The sequence below is a fragment of the Pseudonaja textilis genome, chromosome 1 (genome assembly GCF_049901715.1).
Source record: "Pseudonaja textilis isolate UNSWEBS1 chromosome 1, rPseTex1.2, whole genome shotgun sequence".
Lineage (NCBI taxonomy): Eukaryota > Metazoa > Chordata > Lepidosauria > Squamata > Elapidae > Pseudonaja > Pseudonaja textilis.
In genome coordinates, this window is record NC_141990.1 from 206,934,918 (window position 1) to 206,951,344 (window position 16,427).

Here is a 16,427-nt window from a genome sequence, read left to right on the forward strand (position 1 = left end):
GTAAATGAAAATCCCACAAAATTTTAGTAGAATTTTCAACTACTTGCTCAATTTTGTAGTCATATTACCTTCGGGAAACATGTAACTTTATTTTTTTGTGCAGATACCCAAGAATCATAGTAACTATTCTGTCAAGATGTTGTTTGAGCAATGTTGCTACATCCAGTAATTATATGATCTTTGGTTTCATTTTTTTCTTCATAAAGTGTTCAGTTGATAACGTGTTTAATACTTCATCTTTTTTGTTTGTAATTTTTATTTATTACCATTATTTGAAACAAGTATACCATATGCCAAGATTCCTTTCTGAAATGAAATCTGTCAAGAGACATTGGTAAGAGAAAGATTAGAGTATTTTTAACCTGACAAACAATCCAGATTAATCTACCTGTTTATATTATACTATTATGTTATTTTTGTACTAGGCAACCTGGAAGAATTAGTAGATGAGTTGGAGAAGACAGGATTACAGATGCTGAATTTCATTTTTGACATCATGGAATAGCCAAATTAAAATGATAAATGCCATCCAACATTGGGTACTGGAGAAAACCTATAGAAAGCCAGCTGTGGAGGCTTTATTTGGCATTGCTACTGCTACCGCTCTACCTGAAGTAAATTATAACCTAGCAAAGAATGGGACATGAATCCGCACCCTGTAGCCTCCAAATAGTTTACACTTCAGTTCTAATTGTGATTTAAAATGTCTACAAGGCATCAAGTTGCTTAACTTTGGATTAAAGAAGTAACTGAAAAAGCATCTGTTGTTTGTTCAGTCTTGTCTTCTCCCTTCTGTTCAATGATATTTATTAAGTGCTTTGAACATGCCAAATTAAGTCAAAAAGGTAAGGCAGATTGGAAACCTCAGAATCAACCTATTCTGCTTTGAATCTTAGTTACCTTAGATCTGAAGGTATTGCCTTGGTTTATGTATCTTCATCTTTCTAAAATGTTTGCATTTTTTTACACACAAGTAACTACATCATTCTTTACATCATATTATTTTTATCATTTAGCAAGGGCAAGTGAGCTTTTTTCTGAAATGTATATACCATCCCCTGATATTTTTTTCCCTGAAGAATAATTTCCTTTAACAAAAATAAGAAAAAATAAACTCAAGATTATTGTGGTGGAAAAGCCACAGCAAAAACTGTGCAGTACAGGTCTGTGATTGTACTTTGCTTTATAGTTCTAAAGTCTGGCCTGATATTAAAGGAATAGACCTTTTTTAAAAAAAAATTCATTCAGAAACTTCCCATGTAATTTGTCCTGGAAACACTTGCATTGTTTCTTCATCTTTCTTTTCAGGAAAACAGTGTTTCTTAGTCATACGTCAGCAGCAGTTTAACATCCAGGCTTTAGTGGCTGTGGGAGACCATGCAAGTAAGCAGATGGTAAAGTTTGCTGCCAAGTAAGTAAGCAATTATATCCTGTTACCACAGTGGACAATTGTGGGAATTCTGTCTCCCGGGGGTTGGGACCCTTTTCACACATTAACATCAATGCTGTACTTGTTTTTTAAAATGTAGTTATTTAAAATTTGTCAGTTCACTATAACACTGAGTGCCTTAACATTTACAAAAGACAAAATGGAACCCAGGCCTGAAGTTCCTTCTGGGCTGCTAAAGGGACATTCTTTGCATAGACAGTTACCATTTATTTCAGCTAGCTAACAAAACGATTGGCAAGTTCAGCTCCGAGACGTTATTTTCTTGGATGTCTCTATGTCCCTGTGAACTCAGTCTCAACCTTTTTTTTTCCTTTTAAGTATCAGTTCCTAGCTATGCGATGTACTTCATCTTGTCTATAAAGAGCAAGGGCAAATTAAAAGGTGTTTAGAAGTTCAGCACTGCGGGTTTTTTTTTCTTAAAAGGGAAAGAATTAAGAATCTAATTTACATCCCATTAATTGGTCTCACTGGTGCTTAATCTTGTTCTGTGTAGGTTTTTTTTCCCCCTCATCAAGCATTTTCCTAATGGTAATTGACTCTGTTTCTGTTTTACCAAAAAAATAATAATACTGCAATCAGTGGACTCCTCCTTTTTTGTAGATACCTTTAAATTTTTGGCCTGATGATGTGATGGTTCCTTGGGTTACCAAAGTAATCTGGCTGGATGACTTTGGACCAGTCTCACATACACTCTCAATCCAAACTATCTCACAGGATTGTTGTTGTGGAGAAAATAGGAGGAGGAAGGTGAGCTGGATACGTTTGCCACCTTGAGATATTTATAGACAATAATAAAGGCAGGATACAAATCAAATAAATAAATAAAATCTGGAAACAAGGACAGAAAGCAAGATTTCCTGGAAACAAACTAAACTATGAATTACAGAGTACTTCTAGACTTGCTTTTAGAACTTTGAGTCTGAGTCTCTTTTCTGATATTTACATTAAACAAGTAAGAATGAGAAAGGGAATTGGGTGTTAAAGAGTCTTTTTGTTCTAAGATGAATAACAAAATGTACATACTTACAATTATTCACTTTTAATTGGTATGTTGTATCCAAATTTAAGGATTACTTTAGTGATTAAAAACATACTTGTACAAGATGTTTGAAATGCTGCTGTTCTTCCTTTTGTCAGTAAAAAGAATGAACTCTCGTTATAATCCAGGTTTTAGTCAATTGAAATCTCAGAACAGGATCCCCCCCACCTTTTTTTGTAGCCCTGTCTCAATTCTTTTATACTATTAAAAATTACAGTGTAAGCCTAAACTTGACTTAATAGGTTTTTAAAAGCCCCTTCTGAACTGAAGTAAACAGAAATGTTAAATCTACCACTGCAAATGTTTGGATTCCCCTAAAAGCCAGTAGAAATCTCATCCAGTTGGCCATATAGAGGCAGCAGAGGTGGGTGTCTATCTGTGCTCTAACCTATGTGATGAGATGATGAGATTTGTACTTTCTGAAAAAGAGAAATCCCAACAGATCTAGCAATTCAAATTGATGGAGATTATTACTTCTCCTTTCTGAACTGTTCTGACATAATGCTTCGCTAGACCCAATCTCTACTGAAGTATTTCCCCAATCTGATGTTCTCCACATTATTTAGACACTGTTCCCACAATTTTTGAAAGTATCATGTCAGGCAGGGTTTCTCCAACTATTGTACATGGTTGTGCACAAAATAAAAGCTCCCCATAGATCTCCTATGGAATAACATGTGTGGAGTGTGTTCCATATAGTAATGTAACAAAAGCTGAACGATCCCAACTGTTTACCAGCTTGTCAGATTTCTTTCCTTGCAGTCTAAACAGGCAACAGTTAATTCATAGAACAAGAATCTTGTTTAGTAATATTTAGTAGAAGAAAGGGTAAGGTTACAACACAATTGCAACCAGCACCCTGTTTACAAATTTACTCTTATCTGCTTTCTTCCCATTTTTTTGTCTAGGGTTAAAAGCTCTGTGTCTTATTTATGAGGACGTAAAAGGTTGCATCAGTTCCCTGTTTTATTAGCCCAGTATGAGAAGTAATTCATACTGACTTGGGAAACATTGAGAGTTCATTTTTTGCAGTAATTTTATTAAGGTTTACAAATACAAAAATCTAAATCTAAACTGAATTAAAGAAAATATAAAAACTAAAAACTAAAAATGAAAAGAGATATGAAAAAAGAAAAAGAAAATAAATACAAGATTACTCCCCCCTTCTTCCAGGCAAGTATAAACAACCTGGATAACTTAATACCTTATCTTGTATTTCAGTTTTTAAAAATAGCTTCCTTATGATTCAGGCCCAGACAAACTGAAACCCCATTATAAATAACCAGAAATAATAGCATGCATCTGTGTGTGTATGTATCTCTGATCAAACAGATTCATAACTTTTCTATTTTAAAAAATGTTCCATCTTTTGTCCCATCAAATAATGTCCCGCATCGATTCCTTAACATTTTCTCTTTCTCTCCTTTCAAGAACAGCTGCAGAAGTTTCCTTCTCTTCCCTCCTTGGTTTCACACATTCCTTTTGTAAATCCAGATAAGAAAGCTTTCCAGCTCACTCTTCTGATTTATTATTTGTATTCTCCCTTTAATTATTAAGACATCAACTATTTCATTTGTAAATTGATGTTGGTGTTGTTTTCCATATCACTTATACACTGAACATTTTAAAATCCATTTTCAGATCCACAGCATATTTCACCATACCACTTTTGTAAGCAGCATTTTTTTAAAACTCCAAATCCACGTTCAAATCTGTCTCAGTTATTCTCCTATATCATCTACTGTACTACATATATTATTTTATACATGTTTAAACACTGCAGGAAATATTCTTTCAAGTACATCTGGCCCTTTTAACTTCCCAAGATCCACATTCTATTCCTCCTTTTGCATTGGAGTTTCTTTCATCTAGGATAGAAGAAGGTTTTTCTCAGTTATGCAATGTACTTGGCTTTCTGAAGTTTCTTAACTCCAAAGAAACCTATAACATCCAGCTTCCTGAAGTAGTTAAAAGAGAAAATAGGCGAATCCACTATCTCTCTGAAAAGTGACAAACTGTGGCTTAGGCACAATTTCCCCAATCCCCAGACCTCTCAAACCTGCTGATGAAGACTGTTTCATGAAGTCAGTTTCACAATACCTTTGTAGTGAGTTTCTGTATAGAGCCAAACATGGGTGATCCTTGTTCTCTCCTTAATTTGGAGAGGAATTCCAAGGAACCAGTCCATTCACTAGCTCCTAATTCAGCCCCATTGGCTCCTCAAAGAGCAGAGCTGTGCTCAGTCTGTTGAATGGAACAAGCCTCATGCTTCTGGATTCACCCACAAATGCAGTATACGCTCTGTGTAGTGTTTATAATAGCAGTACTTCTTCCAAACCTGGGTAAATTAACCCTCAATTAAGCAAAGTGGTTTTTCTTTGGATAATGATACATGAACCCATTACTCAATCACAACGGGGACATTTAAATAAGAGATTTCTGATAAGCGATAAAAAGGACTTTCTCATAAGAAGTTTTGGGTAGTGAAGGAAAAAGTTTGGGGAACACTGATGGATAGTCTCAGGACAAACATACTCTAGCTGATCCATGATTGATGCGCATCAAACCTTACTTGAAGTGTAGCAATAGCAATAACGTTTTAGGCTTATATACCGCCCCATAGTGCTTTACACCAGTGGCCCCCAACCTTTTTTATGCCACGGCCCGGGACCGGCACCAGCACGCATGACAAGGCAAGGCAAGGCAAGCCGAGCGACCAGCCAGACAGCCGCCACCCCGCTTCTCCCCACCACCTTCAACTCCTCATTTGTACCTTTGTCGATGGGCTTTGCTTCGGGATGGCTTCGGGATGGTTGCTCAGCTCGCCTTGCCTTGGATGCTGAAAGAATCCTCCCGCCTTAGTTTCGTTCAAAGCCCCCCCTTTCGATGAAACTAAGATGCGAGGATTCTTTCAGCACCCAAATGCCGCTTTTCAACCGGAAAAGCTTACCCGGAAGTACTTTCTCGTCAAACAAGATGGCGGCGCCTAGCAAACTGGTGGCCCAGTAGGAAATGTTCCACGGACCGGTACCGGTCCGCGGCCCAGTGGTTGGGGACCCCTGCTTTACACCATTCCCTGGGCAGTTTACAATGTAAAAGCATTATTTGCATATTGCCCCAGCAATCTGGGTCCTCATTTTACCGACCTCAGAAGGACGGAAGGCTGTGTCAAGGTTGCAGTTTGTTTGAACGTCAGGCTGTGGGCAGAGTTTTCCTGCAATTCTGCTCTTTAACCACTGCATCACTCCTCTAAAATGGAGGTAGTCATGATAGAGCCAGTTACCAAAGGCAGTAGTGTCTGAATCCTGTTTGTTTTGAGCTGTAACAGAATAAAATTCAACTGGAGCGTTCTGTATTCTGCTGGTGTAAAATCTGAACTGTTTTAAGTGTTCTGGTCACAGAAAACAGAAGGAATTAGAGACTAGCTGTAACTCCCTTGCTTTTCTCTCCATATCTTCAGGAAAAAGTAGTGTGCTGAGGGTCTGCCTACCAGTCAGACTACAGAAAATTTGTCGGGGTGGTGGTGGTGGTTTTTAAAACATTCTTGAAACAGAATAATTTTCAGTCGGAAACAACAACAAAACCTATTCTGTTCTCACCCACTGAAAAGTTTTCTTAAGTGACAATCAGTTTTCAAAACATTTCTCTCTCTCCTCCCCCCTCCCCCCCAAAAAGGAGGGAGGAAAAAAACAGAAGTGTTTTTAGATTAACTAAATCTGGGTTGCACAGCCCACAGATTATAAAACAAAGAGAAGAACTCGTCTCTTTTATGGTACATTCCTTTCAATGAACACATCTCCCTTATGACATTTTCTTAATGTTTTGATATAAAAAATACCTTGGGGACTCTTTTTGGTGAAGTTGCTAATACCTGACTTAGTTTGGAAGTCTAAACAACAGATTTGATGAACGTTTGCAATCTATTTACCAATCACAAGCCCAGCTCAGACAACAACATTGTTCAGTTCTAATGTTTTACTTTACTCACAGGGATGATTACTAGCTTTGGGGAGGGAAGGGGAAAGGGCAGTTCATGCACTTCTCCAGGAAGTTGCCACGGGTCAAGAGTGACTCAAAGGCACTCATACGCAGCCCACGTGCCTTTGAATTACAGTAATAATTATACAATGGTAAGATAAGAACATATGAAAAACGCACATACATTCCAAAGCTCAACAAATGTACCCAGATTAATGTAGAATCTTTTCAGTATAAAATACACATTGAAGTTCCACATCAACATTTCTCAGAGAATGTGGAAAGTTTACCAGCATGCCAGTATTTATTTATTTATTTATTGGGGTGGGGGAACCACATGCAACCCCTCAGTGATCAGTGTTAAGGATAAAAGATTTAAAGTACAGGATACACAGCTATAGATAGAGGCGATTCTTTCATTCTTTACCATAGTAGCATGTTTGGTGATTAACATCTTTTTAAAATTATCCTTCTGTTTTTAAACACTGGCCCCTGCTGCTCTACTGGGTAAGCAGAAAAAAATTCAGAAGAAGCAATCCAGTCAGAAGCACCCAAATAAATCTGTATTGTGAGAGCCACAAAGAAGTTCTGTCTTTTGATGTTTTATAGAACTTACAGCTGCTTCTTAATTTTATTTCTGATTAGTTTTCCATAAACTAGGAGAGAAGAAAAATTAAAGTGTTGAAATGTTGTTAGCTTATTTTTGAAGACTCATTAATACATACACGTGCACACAAGCACACAAATGAACAACCTGGTGTTGAATTAATGAGTCTAGCTTGTCAGGCCTTTTCAAGAAAACTGCTTTGAACAGCTTATAAGAGAGGTGCCTATAATAAGGAAAGAAGAGTTTTGGAGGTTATGCCACTGAGTTCATTTTTCTACAATGTTTCCTTAGCCAACTAAATCATAGTTCCTCTTTCTTAGTATTAGCACATAACCGAGAACTTTCATAACTGTGAGGGTAACTGTTGGCACAGTTGCACTGAGCTGAAGCTATTTTGGCTTCCATACTGTATGTAAATTCTGGATAATTTGTTTCTACTGCATACTCGTAATAAGAAACGGTTTCTTAAACTGAAAGCATTTTGCAGATTTAATAGCAGTAAAAAAAATCAATAGAGTGAAGCTGATATGTCTGAAGTTCAAAGAAAAAGGATGTGGAGTTGTTTCAGTTGTACATATTTCATTTTATATCAAAGTTCATCTTGATTAACATTGCCATTCTTATTATCTCACATGTAAACCATGTATGAGATGGTCAATCAATCAGAATAGAGCTGGAAGGTACTTTGGAAATCTTCAAGTCCAACCCACTGCGGAAGCAGGCGATCCTGTACCATTTCAGACAAGTGACTGTCCAGCCTTCCCGTAAAAATCTCCAGTGTTGAAGCACCCACAACTTCTGAAGGCAAAGCTGCTCCAGTGGTTAATTGTCCTCACTGTTAGGAAGTTGCTCCTTAGTTCCAGGTTGCTTCTCACCTTGATTAATTTCCATCCATGGCTTCTTGTCCTACCTACAGTTGCTTTGGTAAATAAGTTGACTCCCTCCTCTTTGTGGCAACCTTTCAAATACAGAATACTGCTATCATGTCCCAACCAGTCCTTCTTTTCTCTGAACTAGCCAAACCCAAATCCTGCAACCATTCTTTATATGTTGTAGTCTCCAGGCCTTTAATCATCTTAGTTGCTCTTCTTTGCACTTTTTCCAAAGTCTCAATGTCTTTTTTGTAACGGGTGACCAAAATGTATGCAGTATTCCAGGTGTGGCCTTACTTTAGTTTTATAAAACGGTACTAATAATACATTTTGATTCTGTACCTCTGTTTATACAACCAAGGATTGTATTAGCTTTTTTTTTTATGGTGCTACACACTTCTGGCTCATATTTCAGTCATCATCCACTAGGACTCGACTCAAAGATCAAGGTCAACATAGTGTTGTTCAACTGCCTTTATTTTACTCACCTCACCTATTGGAGACTGCATTACTTTTTATTCCCCTTTTTATAGGTCAGACGATTTCTCACTGGTGTACATAACTGAAAACTATCACTTTTTTAACATTTCATTTCATTGCTGTAGAATTTCATAGAATTCAACATTTCAAGATACTTATTTTACAAGACTTAATTTAGTGTATGATTTGTTTCAGTTGGACATTTTAATTGTTTCATACCACAGGAGCATTAGATAAAACTCCTAATTAAAATAATGTTTCTGATCCGAAGCTAATTCACTGTAAATCTGGGCAGAGAATTTCATGATCCCTTTTGTCTTCCCAAGCGTATAAATAAACAATGATTAATGGTAAAGCTAGTTAATTTTATCTAAAACCAAAAGGAAGATGCTTTGAAATTGGTATAGACTAAAATTCATACAGTATTCCCAATTTATTTTAAAGGATATCTGAAAATGGATGTTAGCTAGCCCACTCAATCTTCTCACATATTTTTCTGTATTCTTTAGTGTTCTACTCTAGTTCCCTGACAGAAGATGGAAAATAGTTTAATGTTGGTTTACTAACGTCTTGAATCACATTTGTAATCATACCATAATTTCCTATTCTTAAGATGCTGCCTACAATCTGTAATTAAACTACAGTACAGGGCTTTCTTTTAACTGTAATATTGAACTGAATTTAATCTACATAGGACTGAAGAATAAATGTATCCACTGCTTATTCTCAGCCTGTTAAACTATAGTTTAAAACACCAAGTAGGGAAAAAAGACCATTGTCATCTGCTATTCAACTTTTTTATAGGAAGACCTCTAGAGCATAACTTCCTTGTTAATGAGATGAGATTGGCATTACTAACCATGAAATGCTCTTACCTAGATTTGATTTAATGGTAACATGTTGAGATTTAGTAGAACGTTTTATAGAGGTAACATCAATCAGTTACTCTCTTTCCTACCATAGCTCTGCTATAAGATAATGAGCCAGTTCTCCAGAAACAATAGTAAAGACTATTGTTTGCAACTCAACAAGAATAGTTCTCAGGTCCAAAGGAAGCATTAACATGTTCATTTAGCAGAGTTTCCCTGAGGATTTTTTTTTTTAATTCAGCTGCTGTAAATATTTAACATTTTGGAAGAACCATATTTTATTTACATGGCAAATAAGTATCATATATTTTCAGGTATTAGACAACTTAGAAAAAGTAATATGATCACTATCCTAATTTCCAAATTTACAGTACTCAATTTATATAAATATTGATTACAAATTATATGGAACATGAATAGTATAAAAATGTGTCCAGTTTTTTGCAAATATAATTAATTCTGAAATATTAGACTCTATAATTCTGTTTTCTGAATTCACACAAGTAATTTTTACTTTATAAATTGCTCTTAATTTGTTTAGCAACAACAAATTGATTATCAAGGAAAAAGAAATCCAACTTTATGCTTTGGTTTTATAAGAGAAAAAAAAAGTCAGTTTCAAAATGTTTTACAAAACACAGAAAGAAAAGAAAAGAAAGAAAAGAAAGAAAGAAAGAAAGAAAGAAAGAAAGAAAGAAAGAAAGAAAGAAAGAAAGAAAGAAAGAAAAAGAAAGAAAGGACGCTTTCTATTTCCTTCATAGCAAATATAAGTACATTTACAAAGTTCTCTTTTATAGGTTGTTCTTGTCATACAACCATAATTGAGCCCAGAATTATGATTGTATGTTGTTACAGTCATCAGTCAATGCATCAACATGATTATTTTTTTTGCAACAGTTGTTAAGTGAACATGGCAGTTGTTGTGTGCTGACCAGTTGGCAGAAATACCTACAGAGCTGTTCAATCTATCTTTAACACATGCCATCATCCAACAATGCCTGAAGGCTGCAACCATCATCCCCGTTCCCCCAAAAACAAATATAAACACTCTCAATGACTATAGTCTCATAGCGTTAACAAGATCCATTATGAAGGTTTTTGAGCGACTAATTTCAAAGTACATCAGAGACTGCCTCCCGCCCTCCTTTGATCAAGATCAGTTTGCTTATAGAGTAAACCGATCTACAGAGGATGCTGTGGCCATCACACTTCATAGAGCGCTAAGTCATCTGGAGAACAAACAGAGTTATGTGGGGATGCTCTTTGTTGGCTACAGCTCTGAGTTTAACACTATCATCCCAGGTATACTAGTAACCAAACTGCAGGTCCCCACCCCCACGTTCTCCTGGATTAAGAACTTTTTGACAAACAGACCACAGTCTGTTAGACTTGGCCCCCACCTTTCTTCCACTATTACACTCAGTATTGGTTCCCCCCAGGGTTGTGTCTTGAGCCCCCTGCTATATGCCTTGTGCACCTTTGACTGGTCACCAAGCCATGCAACAAACACCATCATAAAGTTTGCAGACGACACAACCGTGATTGCTCTCATCTCCGGAAAGGATGAGAGGGCATATAGGGCAGAAGTAGAGAACCTGTCTGTCTGGTGTTCACAGAACAATCTGTCACTGAATGTCCATAAGACCAAAGAACTGATTATGGACTCCAGGAAACATGGACAAGACCACGCCCCACTTATCATCAATGGAGAACAAGTGGAAGCTCTCCCTACGATCAGATTCCTTGGCATCCATATTTCAGCTGATATCTCCTGGTCCTCTAACACCAAGGCCATAGTGAAGAAGGCTCAGCAGAAGCTGCACTTCCTGCGGGTTCTCAGGAAAAACAATCTGGATAAAAAGCTGTTGCTGGCTTTCTATAAAGCCTCTTTGGAGAGCACTCTGACATATTGTCTGGGTGTGTGGTATGCAGGCTCCACAGCTGAGGACAGGAAAACTGTACAGACGGTGATAAACACAGTTCAAAAGATCATTGGTTGTCCTCTGCCCTCCCTGGAAGACTTAGCCAGGTCCCGTTGCCAAAGCAGAATCAAGACCATCATAGAAGACCCCTCACACCCTGGCAATTATCGTTTTGACCTGCTGCCGTTTGGATGGCGCTTTAGGTTGATAAAATCCCACACCACTAGCCTAACAAATAGTTTCTTTCCCTGGGCCATCCGAATCGCAAATAAGCACAAAGTCACTACCTTATTAAGATGTGAAAAGATGTGGAATCTCAATACCCCATTCAGATGTATAATAACATATTACAGTACAATCCAACTCTTGTGTATTATACTCGGCAAAGCATCACAGTCAGTGTTGGATGTATATTTTGTGTATATTTGTAGATATTGTACTCTCTAATTGCAAATGGAGACGTGGGTACTCTATTTTCTTATCTTCATTTTTAAGTGCTCTGGTTTTATTGTATTGCGAACAGTTGCTGGGGTGCATCTACAGTTTCGTTGTACTTGTACAATGACAATAAAGTAGTTCTTCTTCTTCATCATCATCATCATCACCTCAACATGTAATAATGCCATGACTGGTCATAAAACTGAGCCATCCAGCATGTCATCATGTGACTGAGGGGACAACGCAATCATTTATGGTAGATGGAAATTCTTCATACGCTATAAAGCACCCACTTCGTGGCCTTCATTACTTTGATGAGTTGTAAAATGGCTCATCATTAAGCTAGGACTACATGTTCAAAAAAACCCTCACTTTTTTCTGTTATACAATTTCTTTTAATCATGAAAATCACAGTGTTTTCTGTTTCATGCAAAAAGTCTGGAGCAGGCTTTTCTAAACATAGATACTGTTTTTTCTTTCATCAAAGAGGTTAATTTAGCCATTTTTGCAATCATCTTCACTAGTCATTCTGTTGTAGGTGGTATTGATCTTTTGCAATTTTGGACATATAAGTTTTGCTAAAGTTATCATATATAAAAACAAAGTTCCATGTTTTTTTAATTGCTTGTCCATTGGTCTAAAAAGAAAAGTTTCTTTTTCAGTTGTACTTCAATCATAAAAATTTTCTGAATCAATGCACATATTTGTATCCAAAATACTTACACAGCCATAAAACATGATAAAATGTCCTTTCATACTGTTCACATTTCCAGCAATGATTCAAAGTATCTTTATACATTATATACCAATTTCTCTGGTGACAAATCCCAATGACATATCTTATAAAAATATCTTTAAGACTGGGACATAAAGTAAATTTCAGTCCTTTCAAACATGCATTTTCAAAGTTCAAAAACATAAAATATTTTATCCACTTTAAAACTTTCTGCTAATTGTACATAAGAAAACCATTGACAAGAATATCCTTCTGTTATCAAATGCATTTCATTTTACAATCATTTTGAAAAAAATCTAGTACATCTCAGTAGATTAACTATTTGGGCTTATTAATATATTAGTATTTTGGACCAAAATATGAGTTTATATTTATTCACCTTTATATTTATTCACCTTTACAATTGATCTGTTCACACATGTGTCAAAATCAGTCTTCGCCTTCATGTATACACTGTTTTTGTAGAGAGGAAGAAATAGAAAAAGGTGTGGGAGAAGAAGAAAGGGGCACGTAAGCACGTTTGTTCTGGTCATATCTTCTTATTGTTTACACCTTCCTATACAGACAAATGTCAACAAGTTACATCCTTGATAGAAAAATGATTGTTCATTCTCCTTTTAAGTTTTCCAAATAGTCCCAGTTAGCATGTTAAATGGCACGGGATTATAATTTCTAAAGATTCCATCAAATTATCTACCTTTGCCTGATGTTATATGCTTTCAGATATTAAATACAATATAAAACTATACCAGTAGTTACCAAGTTCCTCTGCATTTTATGTAATAAAGTGAAAAAGTACCCATTCTATATTTGCTTTAAAGGTAGCAAAAAAAATAACTATAACACATTTTCTTTACTATATTCTTATTTTTCTTTCTTTACTCTTTTCTTTTCCACACTTTTTCTTTTTATTCTTTTTTTTAATTTCTATTAGTTTTTTTATCTTTTTAATTGTGATGTTTAATAAAATTATTATAAAAATAAAACAATCAAAAACATGGAACTTCATTGACTGACAATATTTTCAAGATCAAAGACTTCCGATTGCAGATGATGAAATTGAATAAACTGCCATGAAACACTCTGAGATAAATACAATTTTTTAAAAAACTTGTTTCAAGAGAACCAGGTTTATGTGGACTTACAAAAGCATGGAAAATGCTGCTCTTTTTCAAATACCAATAATACTTAAAATGAATCCAAGCTTATGCTTAAATTCTTTTTAAGTATGCTCGATTTCAAAGTTATAAATAACCCATATAATTAATCGCATACAAAATGTAAGAAAATCAGCTAAAGAAACAGTAAGGGATAAGAGGGGGGGAATAGGATATTGTGCTTTATGTTAAAAATTAGCCTTAAGGCAATATAAATATACATACACACAAACACAGACACACACACACACACACACACACACACACAGAGCTGGGAAGTTGTGTTTCTCAGAATGGAAATCACTTTGAGAAAAACAAACAGGAATTTGTTTTTCATTGAATCAGGCTATTGTCCACTGGTCCAATTAATTATGTTTAATTAATTATGTTTAATTAATTATGTTTAATTAATTAAAAACAACTTTAAAGGTATTTGTTTCCTAGCTAAAGAAGTGAAGGTTTAAAAAAATATTGAAAAATTTGTGTTTGAGTAAACTGATTGAAAGTGATTCATCACTAAGTGGGGACTGTGGGTTTGATCTTGCAATTCAGATTTGTTGCCAAAAGATGTTTATATAGATCTTACCAGGCTGCCGTCCTGCGGTTAAAATAGAAAGTGTTGACTAATATTTGGATAACTGAAATTTTCATTTGAAAATTGAAACTGAACACTATTTGACAATTGAACATAGGGCATTTTGTTATGGCCTCATTTCAATATCACTTCAACTTGAAAACCCTAGCTTAATTAAGAGTGATACAAACAAGCGGTTATTCCATCTGTTCAGTTTACAAGTACAAACGGTGTGCGCGCCCAAGCAGGTCACAGGTAGTCCACAACTTACGACCACAATTGAGCCCAACATTTTTGTTGCCAAGGGAGACATTTTTAAGTGAATTTGCCCCATTTTATGACCTTTCTTGCCACAGTTGTTAAGTGAATCATTGCAGTTGTTAAATTAGTAACATAGTTAAGTGACTCTGGTTTCCCCATTGACTTTGCTTGCCAGGTCGCAAAAGGGGATCATATGACCCCGGGACACTGCAATAGTCATAAGTATTAGTCAGTTGCCAATCATCTGAATGTTGATCATGTGACCATGGGGATGCTGCCATGGTCATAAGCATGGAAACTGTCATAGGTCACTTTTTCAGGGCAGTTGTAACTTCAGATGGTCACTAAATGAACTGTTATAGATTGAGGACTACCTGTACACATTTTGAGGGGTGCCTTGTTAACATCCTTGGACATTTGTTTGATCCCAGAGATTTGAATTATCGAACAATATGCTCCAAATCCTGCCTAAAACCAGTCCCCCAGCTTGCAGCCATTGAAGCACCCCATGCTTCACATCACAATTCGGGCATTTGGCAGGTCATAGCGGTCACACCGGTCATAGCAGTCTGGTCACATAATCTCAATTTGCAGCCTTCACAACTGACTTCTGAAAATCGAAACCAATAGGGAAGTCACAAGTTGCAGTCACGTGACATGCTTAACTACCACAGTGATTCACTTAATGAATACAGATGGACTGATGTCATGTTTCATTGTTTTTGTCCGTGTCGCTTAGCGATGGAGTTGCTGGTCCTAATTGCAGTCGTTGAGGACTACCTATATTTCTGTTTAATGCTTCCCAGAAATAAGATATAATGATCGGATCAGACATTATTTCTAACTCAATTCTGTTAGAAGTAATTTAACAGAAATATTGTAAGAAGTAATTTAACAGAAATATTCATTCTTAAGGAATAATTTTAAATATTCCTCCTTAATTAATTTATTTTACACTAAAAATGTATGTGGCTTCTTTTAAAAATTATCTGCAGATAGTCTTCAAGTTATGACCAGGACTGAGACTGAGATTTTGGTCATTAAGCAAGTTATCACTGGACCTATTTTATTTTTATTACAGTTGTTAAATGAATCATGCAGAGATTAAGTGAATTCAACTTCCTCAGTTGACTTCTGGCTTGTCAGAAGATGGGAAGGTTGCAATCATGACTGCAAGGCGCTGCAACTGTGATAAATGTCAGCTGGTTGCCAAGGGTCCAAATTGCAATCATGTGACCATACAGGTGGTGAGACAATCATAACTTTGGAGATATATCATAAGTTACTGTTTCCGAAGCTGTCATAACTTTTAACTATCGTTAAACAAATGTTTCTAAGTCAGGAGTTATCTATAGCTATCTGCGTAATTAAATAACTGTTGCAAACAGAAATGAATCTTTGAGACAATTACTGATTTTGTTTTTATTGACAGCATCAACAAAGAGAGCATTGTTGACATTGAAGGTGTAATAAGAAAAGTGCCAAATAAAATTGGCAGCTGCACTCAGCAAGATGTTGAACTCCACATTCAGAGGGTAATATTTTTATCAGCAAATTAAAATGTGCCTTGACATCATTATTTCTTTTTACCATTTTGAGAGATAACTTCCCTAACTGCAATCCTTTTGGTTTACGTTTGTAAATAACACACACAAGAAATCCTTATTTATGCAGCAAATTCAATCAAAATAGAAAGCAAAAAGTAATTTTAGTTCCTAAGGCAATGCAGATTTGTTTTCACCTATTCTAAATTGGTTTCTAACAATGACAAAAAATATAGGCTGTTTTTCGGTAGATATGGTTAGTTCAGAACAGATATATGTAATCCAAATAAACATGTGCATCCCTCAGTACAAGCCACTAAAATTCCAGCTGTCTTTTAAACAAATTCAGAAAGTGTAGGAAGTTTGCAATATTGGAGGTGAATTATGAGCACGCTTGCAAATTTGCTGCCTAGGTTCGGGCTTACATGTTCATAAAATGACTGTCATGGTGGGGATAGTCAGGCACTCAACATGTGAATTTGGGATGGTGAAGCAGCCTC

General features: G+C 36.0%; 1 protein-coding gene across 1 annotated transcript in view; it reads left to right on the forward strand.

Annotated features, from left to right (window-relative positions):
• Window positions 1-16,427, forward strand: part of DARS1 (aspartyl-tRNA synthetase 1) — a 56,179-nt gene that overhangs the window by 10,825 nt on the left and 28,927 nt on the right. Inside the window, exons 4-5 of the mRNA XM_026714610.2 lie at window positions 1,309-1,411; window positions 15,816-15,918. Coding sequence (XP_026570395.2) covers window positions 1,309-1,411; window positions 15,816-15,918 — 206 coding nt within the window. The remainder of the gene's footprint in view (window positions 1-1,308; window positions 1,412-15,815; window positions 15,919-16,427) is intronic.